Source organism: Macaca mulatta, chromosome 1, assembly GCF_049350105.2.
Source record: "Macaca mulatta isolate MMU2019108-1 chromosome 1, T2T-MMU8v2.0, whole genome shotgun sequence".
NCBI lineage: Eukaryota > Metazoa > Chordata > Mammalia > Primates > Cercopithecidae > Macaca > Macaca mulatta.
In genome coordinates, this window is record NC_133406.1 from 65,312,609 (window position 1) to 65,325,390 (window position 12,782).

General features: G+C 40.4%; 1 protein-coding gene and 1 long non-coding RNA gene across 5 annotated transcripts in view; one reads left to right on the forward strand and one right to left on the reverse strand.

Moving 5' to 3' along the window:
* The window catches only part of CR1 (complement C3b/C4b receptor 1 (Knops blood group)), a 132,855-nt gene that overhangs the window by 65,402 nt on the left and 54,671 nt on the right, over positions 1-12,782 (forward strand). For all 4 annotated transcript variants that reach the window (XM_078005098.1, XM_078005092.1, XM_078005100.1 and 1 more), the window contains exons 20-26: positions 453-538; positions 2,662-3,060; positions 5,097-5,273; positions 5,361-5,463; positions 6,435-6,520; positions 9,159-9,386; positions 11,933-12,112. In XM_078005098.1, coding sequence (XP_077861224.1) covers positions 453-538; positions 2,662-3,060; positions 5,097-5,273; positions 5,361-5,463; positions 6,435-6,520; positions 9,159-9,386; positions 11,933-12,112 — 1,259 coding nt within the window. The remainder of the gene's footprint in view (positions 1-452; positions 539-2,661; positions 3,061-5,096; positions 5,274-5,360; positions 5,464-6,434; positions 6,521-9,158; positions 9,387-11,932; positions 12,113-12,782) is intronic.
* Positions 1-12,782, reverse strand: part of LOC144341548 (uncharacterized) — a 119,778-nt gene that overhangs the window by 13,887 nt on the left and 93,109 nt on the right. The window lies entirely within an intron of this gene.

Sequence of the window (12,782 nt, forward strand, 5' to 3'; positions counted from 1 at the left end):
TCTCCTAGACAAGATCAACAGCAACAAATCTTGTATTTATAAAAAACATGTCTCAAGTAAGATGACATAGTATTATGCACAAACACACACACACAAATTACGGGAAAATGCAAACAAAAAATGGCAGAAATAGTATTTAAAGAAAATAGAATTTATGAAAAAAATTGTCAAACAGGTCTACAAAATAATTGTTTTATTTTGGTGCCAGGTACAGTCCACAATGAAGCCAACATATTAAGAAGCAAAGTGGGCCAGGAGAAGTTAGAGCAAAAATATCTCTTTCAATGAGAGAATAGGAAAAAGAACTAGAAAAGCTGGGAACAACAGGTAAAGTTTAGGCTAGGCCTTAGACTTCTCCTACATTGTAATCCTTCTGGTTTGCCATATATGCATGCTGTGAGGACGTTGATGAGGCATGTACAGCACAATTATTTTCCACTGTTTGCCTTTAGGCACCGACTCATTGGTCACTCATCTGCTGAATGTGTCATCTCAGGCAATACAGCCCATTGGAGCACGAAGCCGCCAATTTGTCAGCGTGAGTTGAAGTCTCTTTCCCCATTCACCCCACCGTTTAATCCTAGAGTTGTCCTCCTAGAATCACAAAGAATGAATCTCATCCCTCTTGGAAATGGTATCCTTCTGATATTTGAAGAATCCAGTCATATCCTTAGAATGGCTCACAGCATCCCAAACTTCCACCTTCACCTAGAAATGCGTTTTTGTTTTTTTCTTATCTCAAGGTCTAATTTATTTTAAACTAGTCTTGAGCTCATTTAAACAGCCCCCAATTTCCTCCTCTGTTGGTTGAACACCCGCAGTTTGAAGAGCATTTTCTTCAGTGAAGTCAACAAATACAAAGTCAGTGAAATAAACCCTATATCCTCTCTGCAAGCTCTTAGTATCACATCGGATATTCAAGCCATGTAGCTCTTTCTTCCTTCTTATTCTTTGTCTAAACAGGATCATGCCGTCTTCCCTGTGAGTTGTTTGGAAGATGAGCTTTCTACATTTTGGGGAGCAAAGGGAATAAGCAATTGCAAGCTAAAAAGGAATATAAAATGTGTATAATCCTGCATTTGGTGATGGTGTGAGGAAATCAGCAATTTCAAACCCAGTTGGTGGGAAGATAAGTAGGAACCAACTTTATAGAAGGTCAACATACTGGCTGGGCACTGCCCCACAGTACAGTAGGACACAGTATTCAGTTCTTCCACGATCAGATGAGATTGGGCGCATTCAGGGTGGTATGGCTGTAGATCAGTATCCAGTTATTTTTATTACTTCTGAATCTGTAAGTATCTTGTTTATTCTATGTAATATTATATATTTGTGCTTTGTCTTTATTAGTTCTGCCAGAGTTTTTTGTCTTATTATTTAATAAAGATGCTATACTGAGCCACGTGTGGTGACTCAAACTTGTAATCCCAGCACTTTGGGAGGACTAGGTGAGCAGATAGCTTGAGCCCAGGAGTTCGAGACCGGCTTGTACAACATGGTGAAACCCTGTCTCTCCAAAAAATACAAAAATCAAACGGGCATGGTAGCACACGCCTATAGTCCCAACTACTCGGGAGACTGAGAGGTGGGAGGATTGCTTGAGCCAGAGAGGTTGAGGCTGCAACGAGCCATCATCGGGCCACTGCACTTCAGCCTGGGCAGCAGAGCAAGACCCTGTCTCAAAAAAAATGCTATGCTATATGCTTTATTATATTAATATCCAATACCACAAAGGCAAGTGCCTTCTATAGAGAGAGAACTAAATTAATAATGGTGAGATAACATAGTTAAATTCTCATTTAGCAGGAGAAATAAAAACATAGACTATAGGCTAGGCGCAGTGGCTCATGCCTGTAATCCCAGTACATTGGGAGGCTGAGGCGGGCAGATCACTTGAGGTCAGGAGCTCGAGACCAGCCTGGTCAATATGGTGAAACTCCATCTCTACTAAAAATCCAAAAGTTAGCCATGTGTGGTGCTGCATGCCTCTAATCCCAGCTACTCAGGAAGCTGAGGCAGGAAACTCGCTTCAACTTGGGAGATGGGGGTTGCAGTGAGCCAAGATCATGCTACTGCACTCCAACCTGGGGAACAGAGTGAGACTCTGTTCAAAAAAAAAAAAAACAAGAAAAAAAAAGTGGGCTCTAATAATATGTAGACACATTTAGTGAAATAAGGCTAACTGAGTAGAACAGAACTCATAATATTTTACAACTGTAAGAACATGTCTGTACATTAGCAAATATTAGATGAGAATAATATTGTCAATATTTACTTCTGGTAATTTGGAATTTAAAAAAAACTGTTAGCAAAATTTACTATAAAGTGTAATTATTAGAAACCAGGCTGGATGCAGTGGCTTACGCTTATAATCCCAGCACTTTGAAAGTCCAAGGCAAGCAGATTGTTTGAGGCCAGGAGTTCAAGACTAACCTGCCCAACATGGCCAAATCCCATCTCTACTAAAAATAGAAAAATAAACCAGACACAGTGGTGCATGCCTGTGATCCCAGCTACTCGGGAGGTTGAGGTGGGAGGATTGCTGGACCTCGGAAGTGGAGGCTGCAGTGATCCGAGATGGTGCACTGCACTCCAGCCTGGGTGACCGCAAGACTCTGTCCCAAGGTTTTGTTTTGGTTAACTTGCTGTCTCCTTTTCCAGGAATTCCTTGTGGGCTACCCCCAGCCATTGCCAATGGAGATTTCATTAGCACCAACAGAGAGTATTTTCACTACGGATCTGTGGTGACCTACCGCTGCAATCTTGGAAGCGGAAGGAAAAAGCTGTTTGAGCTCGTGGGTGAGCCCTCCATATACTGCACCAGCAAAGATGGCCAAGTGGGCATCTGGAGCGGCCCGGCCCCTCAGTGCATTATACCTAACAAATGCACGCCTCCAAATGTGGAAAATGGAATATTGGTGTCTGTCAACAGAAGCTTATTTTCCTTAAATGAAGTTGTGGAGTTTAGGTGTCAGCCTGGCTTTGTCATGAAAGGACCCCGCCGTGTGCAATGCCAGGCCCTGAACAAATGGGAGCCAGAGTTACCAAGCTGCTCCAGGGGTGAGTCTGACTGAGGCCTAGAAGGTCCCTGCAAATGACATGCATTGCTGTTGGATCAGGAGATCAGTATTTGTTCAGGGGGAGGGATGTGTGGTGAGGAGGGTGGGAAAGTAAGTTTTGGGGGAAGAAGCATGAAATTAAGAATCGGGGGTGTGCATGCACCCATGCATATGTGTCTTCATTTTGAAAAGCAAGACCTTAATTAGCCAAGAAAAAAGCTATTTTGGACTGACTTATTAATCAATTCTCAGGGCAAAGTAACAGCTGCAATCTCTCTCAATTATATTGAAAAATTATATGGACTTTATGGTCAACTGTGCACTAAGCACTTTATATGCATTTTCTCATTCATTGTTTACAACAACAGTTTGAAATTGTGCTGTTGTATTATCCATTTAATAGTGACATCAGCTTGGTCTTTTAGAGGTTAAATAAATTAGCCAAGTCACATGTTCTAAGTGAGACACCCAAGATTTTAAAAGGCAGGTGTGTTAGACCCCAGAGTCTGAATGTTTTGTCTCTTGCCATACTTCTATCATCATCCATTGGTGAAAGAAAGAGACTGGCTTACAAAGACAGAAATCATAGCCTCATAATAGAGACAAAGACCTTAGAGTTTTTCTACAATGGTCTGCCTCCTACATTTTATTTTTTATTTTATTTTATTTAAAAACTATTTATTAGAGTTGAGGTCCCACTCTGTTGCCTAGGCTGAAGTACAGTGATACAATCATGGCTCACTGCAGCCTCAAACTCCTAGGCTCAAGCCATCCACATCCTACATTTTATCCCTAGGAGTCTAAGTCAAGAGTGAAAGTAACTTGTTCAAAGCCAGTTAAATATTTCTAAATTCATCTTTAATGAAGTATAGATTAGGTTGATGTTAAAATGGGTCCTGATGCCCTAAGCATGAATGAACATGACTATAAATAAAGGCAGATGTTGAGTCAAATACTCTCCAAATAATATGCTCTCTGGTGACAAAGGACTGGTTTATTTAAGGGCTTATGTTTTTGATGGCTCATCTTGTCTACTGATGCCACAATAGCTGGCTTAGCAGCTGAGTGGGAGGTGTTATGGCTGATACGTAGGGACAGAGAAAGAGCTTACAATTCTTCTACCAACCCATGTTAGCCTTGTACAACCACTGAGCTGGGAAGACGAACAGATAAAGGGATATAAAGACGGATGTGTTGAGGCAGGAGATGGGCAGGGCTTGTGTTCTGGTCACAATCCTGTTGACCAAAACAGGCTCTGGCCCAGACAGGATGAAGTGAAAAAACAGCAGGAACCAGCAGATGGCGATGAAAGCAATTGCTAGCTGCCCTCATAGTCCCATCAGCACCATGACAGTTTACAAATGCCATGGCAACGACCTAGAAGTTACCACCCTTTTCCTGGAAAGTTCTAAATAACTCGCCCCTCAATCTGCATTGATCCATTCCTTAATTTACATGTAACTGAAACAGGTTTACAGGAGTATAAATACAGTTGGCTGCCAGCAGCCCTTATGTTGCTGACTCTGAGTGCACTGTCTGTGAGTTAGCCCTGCTCTGCAAGTGGCAGCGCCTTTCACTAAAAGATTGTTGTGTGGCACCACTGGCTCATCCCTGAATTCTTTCCTGGGTGAGGCAAGAACCCTTCCAGAGTAAGCTCCGATTTGGGGGCTTGCCTGTCCAGAAACAGTATGACTGTACTTTAGTCATTGGTGTGCAATCAGAGAAATTGGGGGAAATCTGTAGAACAGACTTGGTCTCAGGTGACAGTCTCATTACTTAACTAACAATGGTACAAATCGGGATTACCTTCCTAGGAAATATGTAGATGGAGAATCCACCAATACTAATAACTCCACATTGGATAGCCAGAGCTAGGAGAAAATACCTCATGCCCTGTAGATTTACAAGTGAATTTGGGGCCTTGTGCTAGGGAGAATTGGGTTCTATTTCTCTATGTCTGACTAGCTATGAGGCCTTCAGGAAGCATAGGAAATTCCCCCGTAAGTAACAAGTGCTCTGGAACTGTCCTTTCCACAGTGTGTCAGCCACCTCCAGAAATCCTGCATGGTGAGCATACCCCAAGTCATCAGGACAAATTTTCACCTGGGCAGGAAGTGTTCTACAGCTGTGAGCCCGGCTATGACCTCAGAGGGGCTGCGTCTCTGCACTGCACGCCCCAGGGAGACTGGAGCCCTGAAGCCCCCAGATGTGCAGGTGCCTCAACTCTCTAGCTTCCAGATTGCTCTCTTTACCCCGCACATGGAGGTCTTACTCCTATTTTCTCTTTTTTTCTTCTTCTAGTGAAATCCTGTGATGACTTCTTGGGTCAACTCCATCATGGCCGTGTGCTAGTTCCATTTAATCTCCAGCTTGGGGCAAAGGTGTCCTTTGTCTGTGATGAAGGGTGAGTGTGACCCAGAATTAAGATCAAGGACTTAGCACTGGAGAGTGACTCTTGAGCTCAAGGATCAATCCAAAAAGAGGGCTGACCTAGGAAAAGAAGAACCCAGGGAGATTAACTTCTGGAAGTGTAGTTTTAAAATAAGGGTAGGGACTAAGTGACACTACTATCAAGAGATAAAGAGATGAAGAAAAAATGGCACATATAACTCAGTGTCAAGTATAAACAGAAATACAATCACCAGTCCACAAAAGGGGACTGGCCTAGTGGAAAAGAAGTACTAGAGGAGACTAATATCTGAAACAATGATTGGAAAGTATGGTATGAACCAGCTGGATCCATGAACAGAAGTTTAAAAAGCAAAAAGCTCAACTCATTTGATTTCTCACTTATAGAGGCTCAGAAGTAAAATCATTTTGGAAAATGTGCAGCTTCCAGTAAGGGACAAAGAAAAAACAATGGGAAGAATACAACAGATCTTGAAAAAAAAAGTATATATATACAAATACGGAACATTAGATATATGAATAAATAATAATTTGCAGACATGAAGAGATAAATAACTATTCTAGGGGGTTGTTAAGAAAAGTTTGATATATAAGAGAAAGTTGTGTATAAGATAAAATAGCATGCAAAGTGTATTTCAAAAAACTTTTAAACAAATAAATAGCGGAATTTGGAATAGGAATGAAAGAGTAAGTAGAAATATTCTAACATCCAATTATGTATGATTGACAACTTCGCCAGCTGTTATTGCTTTGTCCTCACTGAAAGCTACACTTTTTCCAAAAAGATTTTGCTTCTGAGCCCCTGTCAATGAGAAACTAAGTGAGTTGAGCATTTTCACCTGTGCTTTAGCTTGAGCAGTAAAATGTTAATTAACTTAGGAATTCTCAGGGAGGAGGTTGAGATCTGTCAATGAAGGGAAGAGAGAAATGGTGCATTCACCCAGCCACTACTGCTTTGTTCTTTAGGTTTCGCTTAAAGGGCAGCTCCGTTAGTCATTGTGTCTTGGTTGGAATGAGAAGCCTTTGGAATAACAGTGTTCCTGTGTGTGAACGTGAGTAGATGGAATACTTGTTCAGTCTGGATCTTTCTCTTTGTTTTTTTTCTTAATGTGGTTTGCCCCATGGGATTATCTACTGTTGGTCCCGCTGTTTATGCCTACTTTTGATAGAAATAGTTCTTTGTTGGAATAGATACAAGCAACGTTTTGGGGAAAAATAAACCTGAGAATCATGTGTTTTGGGTACCCTCCTATAAATATTTATGAGGAGAGTCTGTGCTATAAATAGAGAGAAATGCTTCATAGAAATAAATGTATGGTAAGATGCTGGGCTAAATTTTTCTCTTCTTTCCTGTCAAAAGTAATAGTCATACTTCAACTTTTCAGTTCTTCCCTCAATCATCCATTTAGTCACATACTCATTCTTTCAACAGAAAATTATTTGAGTACCTACTATGTGCCAAGCAATCTTCTGGGAACTGGGAATATGCCTATAAATAAGACAGATAAGTCCATGTTTAGATTTTTGTGCAAGGATAAAGATAAAAATCAAAGACATGAATAGAAATGTTCAAATGATACTAAGTGTTATTAAGAAAATGCTCTTAATTGAGTCAGTGCTCTCAATTGAGAAAGTAGCTGAGGGCCCAAAAGGCAATTGTAGTCAAGCAAACCTCTGGGTGTACCTGAGGGTTCACGCTGGGAGGCTGTTGCAGCAATCTCATCAGAGATGTTGGCCCAGGATAGCAATTGGGAAAGATGATGATGAGAAGTGATCAAATTCTGGATATATTTTGAAGGTGCAGATGACGGAATTTGGTGATGGTGCTTAGAGGGTGTGAAAGAAAGAGAAGAATCATAAACAGTTTCTAGATTTTTGGCCAGAGCAACCGCCAGGGTAGAATTTGCCTTAGCTGAAATGCAGGGGACTGTGTGAAGTTTGGGAAGGGGGAAATCAAAAGTTACTCTTGGGACATAATTTTATTGTTCCTCTTAGATATCCAGATGGATATGTTAGAGAGTCCCAGGCTGCCCATAGATATGTAGAAGCCCTCATTGTATCTGCTATGCTTGAAATCAGGACTGAAAGAGATCTTCACCTAGGGAGTGAGTGCTGCTAGAGAACAGATGTATGGACTGAGCCTGGATGTCCAGGATTAAGAGTTGAAAAGGTGAGAAGGAATCAGCAAAGGGGATTATAATGAAGCAGCCACTGCAATAAGAGAAAACACAGGAGGGTGAGGTGCCCTGGAAGCCAAGGGTGTAAATTCCTTTAAAGGACTAGATTAATCAACTGTGTCAAATTCCATAGAGAGGTCAAATTAGGTGAGAACAGAAAATTGATCTTTGGGTTTAGCAACTTGGAGGTAACAAGTGGCAGTTTCAGTGGAGTACTGGCAAACACTGATTGGAATGAATTCTAGGGAGAATAAACAGAGGAACTGTAACAGATCATAAACAGTATTTTAGAGGAGTTTTCATGTAAAGAGAGTAGAAATAGGACTATAGCTGGAGAGGGAAATGGCAGCAAGGGGGTTGCTTTTGATTTTTAAGAGGGCAGAAAATAGTGCGTTAAAACCAGAAACACTACTATGTCCAATCTATCCATTTACTTCTTCACTAAATTAATCAGGATATTGGTTCCCTTTCTGATCATAGCTATTAAAAATACAAGTTTACAATAGAATTTCGCTCAAATGAATACTTTGCCTTAAATTATTTCAATGTCTTGTACTGATTTATACGATGAAACTTGATAATTTCATCTTACATTGTTGGAAGTCAGCTATTTGACAATCTTAACTTCCCTGGAATAGTTAAGAAGTATGAAAGAAAAGAAAGAGAAAATACCCTAATGAACCCAACATATATCTGAAATTGCTTACTAGAGTGTAAACATTGGTTAAGCTATTTTAACCTTTGATTAGTTTATCTATAATTCTTTTAAACTGTAATATCCTCTTTCCAAATTCAAAGCAAATTAGAAAGGGGAAGGATGTCCCCAAATAGAGGCATTCCAAGGAATAAATGTGTTTGTTTAGTGGGGAAAAAAAAAAAAACCTTTAAAAACCAATGAGTATCTCAAAAAACCATAACATTCTTGAGCTTTTTGAAACATATATATGAGTACACAGTATATTTTATTTCATTTGACAGCATTACTGTAATCTTTCATCTTTATTTTGAAAATCATAATCTGGCATCATCAAGAAAAATTAAATCACTGATATACAAATAATAAATGCATAATATATTTTAGAAAGATGTCTCTAGGATGAAGATTCTTGATGTCAAAGATCATATTTATCTTGTGCTTAAAACAGTACTTGACATACAGCAGATATTCAAAAAATGCTTGTTGAATTAATGGATGATTCCCCTTTAATGTGACTATGAAGATTTTTATTTACTTTAAAGGAATATACCCTTTATTATTCAGAAATATTAACTATCTGAAAAATTCAGGATGCTTAATTTGGCAATGGCTTTTGTAATAAACATTGATTTAGTCGTCATTTCATTTAGCTCCATCTTAGCAGAGGTCTAATACATTTATTTTGCAGTTTCTACTTTCCTTAAGAAAAAAAGTATGCTTAATTGGCAACACAGTCATAGTATGACAACTGTAAAATCACCTTGGATAATAATTTAAAATTTTTTATGGAATTGAGAGCTCTTGTTTTCTTTCTAGATATCTTTTGTCCAAATCCTCCAGCTATCCTTAATGGGAGACACACAGGAGCTCTCCTTGGAGATATTCCCTATGGAAAAGAAATATCTTACACATGTGACCCCCACCCAGACAGAGGGATGACCTTCAACCTCATTGGGGAGAGCACCATCCGCTGCACAAGTGACCCTCAAGGGAATGGGGTTTGGAGCAGCCCCGCCCCTCGCTGTGAACTTTCTGTTCGTGCTGGTCAGTATCTGTTTCCACATATCCTAAATGGGTTCAGAATATCTGGACCCATCCCTCATGTTTCTGTAATAAGACTATGGTATGTTTTTGTGAGCTTAACTTTGTCATAAGTGGAAATGACAAAATTACATACCATAGCTAAAACAGATGGGTTTCAGCAGTGCCAAGGTATGTTTAAATCTATAAGATGAGAACTCTTCTTGCTGGTGGAGTGGAAGAGGGTGGGGTAATGGGACTGAGGGGAGGGGTGGAGGGAAGGTAGTAGGGTGCAGTGATGTAATTCAGGAGGAAAAATGTATTCACTGGAGAGGACATGAAAACAACTGCCTATGAACACTAACCAGTATCTGTATAATTGACAGACACTCTCCATAAGTTCATGAGGGGTACATGGGCATGCAAAGTTCAAAATTGAAAATGTGGATATTATTTAGCTAAGGTTTTAAACTAGTGTTCTGCTGCATGGGCTAAGTAACCAAAAAGACTCTCTTCGTCTTGACTTAACGTTTGTCCACTTGTCAGCTTGCCTCCAGGTCGTCTCAATCTTTGTACTTGAACTGTTCCACTCAGGGTAAGAAGCAAGGAAACAGTAGCCCAAAGAAAAGAGTAGGAAAAGGAAGAGTCTGTTTCTTCCTAAGGAGGGGGAGAAGTCGCCTAGTCCTTTAGGGCAAATATTAGGTCTTTTCCAGAACAGAAGCTGTAGGAGATTAGGGATGTGGCACCAGCCTTGGAATATTCCATTATCCACAGGGAAGCCCTGAGAGAGAAGAACAAGCCAAGGTGAAAAGGCTAACCCTGATGACAGGCATTTAACCTGTCTGTTACCTTTACCCTCCAACTGAGTGCTACTCATCAGAATCCAGTAAATTTTTTTAATGCAAATGCCTAGACCCCAGTGAAGTCTTAATGAATGAACAGATGGAGGAAGTCTTCTCCAAAAGGAAGGGAGTGGAGTTCAGACTGTATTTGAAAATATGCAGCACATGGCTGGGCACGGTAGCTCACACCTATAATCCCAGCGCTTTTGGAGGCCGAGGTGAGAGGATTGTTTGAGGCCAGGAGTTCAAGACCAACCTGGCCAACACAGCAAGATCCTATCTCTATAAAAAATAAAATTAAAAAATTGTAAAACAAAAAAGTAAAAATACACAGCACACAATATACTCTCTCAAAAAGAAGACATAGCTTCTTACAGGAGGCTGATGGCTTAGTCTGTTTTGTTCTGGTTCTTTTTTTGTTTTGTTTTGTTTTTGTGTGTGTATGTACTTTTTTTTTTTTGAGAGAGGGTCTTGCTCTTTTGCCCAGGCTAGAGTAGAGTGGTGCAATTATAGTTTACTGCAGCCTCAACCTCCCTGGCTCAAGCAAGCCTCCCATCTCAGCCTCCCAAATAGCTGGGACCACAGGTGCATGCCACCTCGCCCAGCTAATTCTTGTATTTTATGTAGACCGGTTTTCGTCATGTTGCCCAGGCTGGTCTTGAACTCCTGGGCTAAAGCAATCCACCTGCCTTGGCCTCCCAAAGCGGTGGGACTACAAGGCGTGAGCCACCATGCCCAGCCTATTTTGTTTTATCTTTAAATGAGTGGTTTAGCATCAGAAGAACAACACTGTATTAGTTTCCTAGGGCTGCTGTAACAAATTACCACAAACTAGGTGGCTTAAAACAGAAGAAACTTACTATTTCACAGTTTTGTAGGCTAGAAGTCTGAAATTGAGATGTTGGCAGGGGTATTTTCCCATCTTCTAAGGCTCTAGAAAATAACCAATTCCTTACTTCTTCCAGCTCCTGCTGGTTCCTGGAATTCCTTGGTATTCCTTGGTTTGTGGATGCATCATTCCAATCCCTGCCTCCATCATAGCCTTTTCCCCTGTGTCTCTATATTTCAAATCCCTCCACTTTTTCCCTGATAGGGACACCAGTCATTGGATTTAGGGCCCACTCTAAGTAAAAGATGATCTAATCTCAAGATGCTAACCTTAATTCTATCTGAAAAACCATTATTACAAATAAGTTTCTATTCTGAGGTTTTAGGTAGAGATATCTTTTGGGAGAACATAATTCAACTCACTACAACGGGTATCTGCTATGAAAGACCAGAGAGGCAGTTTATGCTGGGCACCCTGAGAATGGAGTAGATGGAGAGAGATAATAAAATATGTCTTGCTACTCATGAGTGAATTAGCACAAATACATGAGCATTTGAGCGGTTAACTGAGGATATAGGCACTCCGACAGGAGGCCTGACATATGAAACTACAAGCTGGAGTTCTTGTTTTGGTGAAATAAGGGAAGAAAGATCAGAAAGCTGAGTGATCTTCCAAATAGTAAAAAAAAAAAAAAAAAAAAAAAAAAAAAAAAAAAAAAATTCCACTGAGTAGATGCCGTTGAAAAGTTTATGCCAAGGTAATATCAAAGAGAAGAAAATCTTTTGCTATTTTTGTAAGTCTGTTTCTGTGATCCACCTATCAGCTTAATTGGAGAGAAACAGGAGGTAGGGTGGAAGTCTCTCTGCTAACCTTGATATTCCTGTGGTTTTGTTCTCCAGGTCACTGTAAAACCCCAGAGCAGTTTCCATTTGCCAGTCCTACAATCCCAATTAATGACTTTGAGTTTCCAGTCGGGACATCTTTGAATTATGAATGCCATCCTGGGTATTTTGGGAGAATGTTCTCTATCTCCTGCCTAGAAAACTTGGTCTGGTCAAGTGTTGAAGACAACTGTAGACGTAAGTAACCCCTCCCTGGGAACTACTTCATGTCTCTTAAGGCATAGATGGGACCAGGCTTGGTGGCTCATGCCTGTAATCCCACACTTTGGGAGGCCAAAGCTGGCAGACAGCTTGAGCTCAGGAGCTTGCAACCAGCCTGGGGTTGCCCAAACCCCATCTCTACAAACAACAACAGTAAAAACAGTGTGGGATTTGATTCAATTTGCTCAAATTTTGGAGGCAAGATGTCTATATTTGCCCAAAGTATTTTGATAAAGGGTGGTCTTGTGCATCACCCCTTTTTATTGCTCAGAGTTCCTGAACCTTGACTAGATGCTCATTTCATGAGAATGGCTCTCACAAAAGAATTAGAGAGAAAATTTATATTCACTGTAGATCATCCTTGATGGCTGAAACCATGAAATGAATGAAACAGGGATACAAAAGAAATTTATGTGGGTTACAGTGAACTGTGCTTGGCTAACTAAAAATAGGGGAGACATCTCAAATTTTGAGGCCTTTGATTTTGGCTGGTGGAATGACAGTACAACACTTTAGCCATAAATGACTTGTTTTGTTTTGTTTTTTGTTTTGTTTCTGTTGTTGTGTTTTTTGTTGTTGTTGTTGTTTGTTTGTTTTTTCTGAGATGGAGCCTCACTCTGTCACCCAGGCCGGAGTGTGGTGCGAT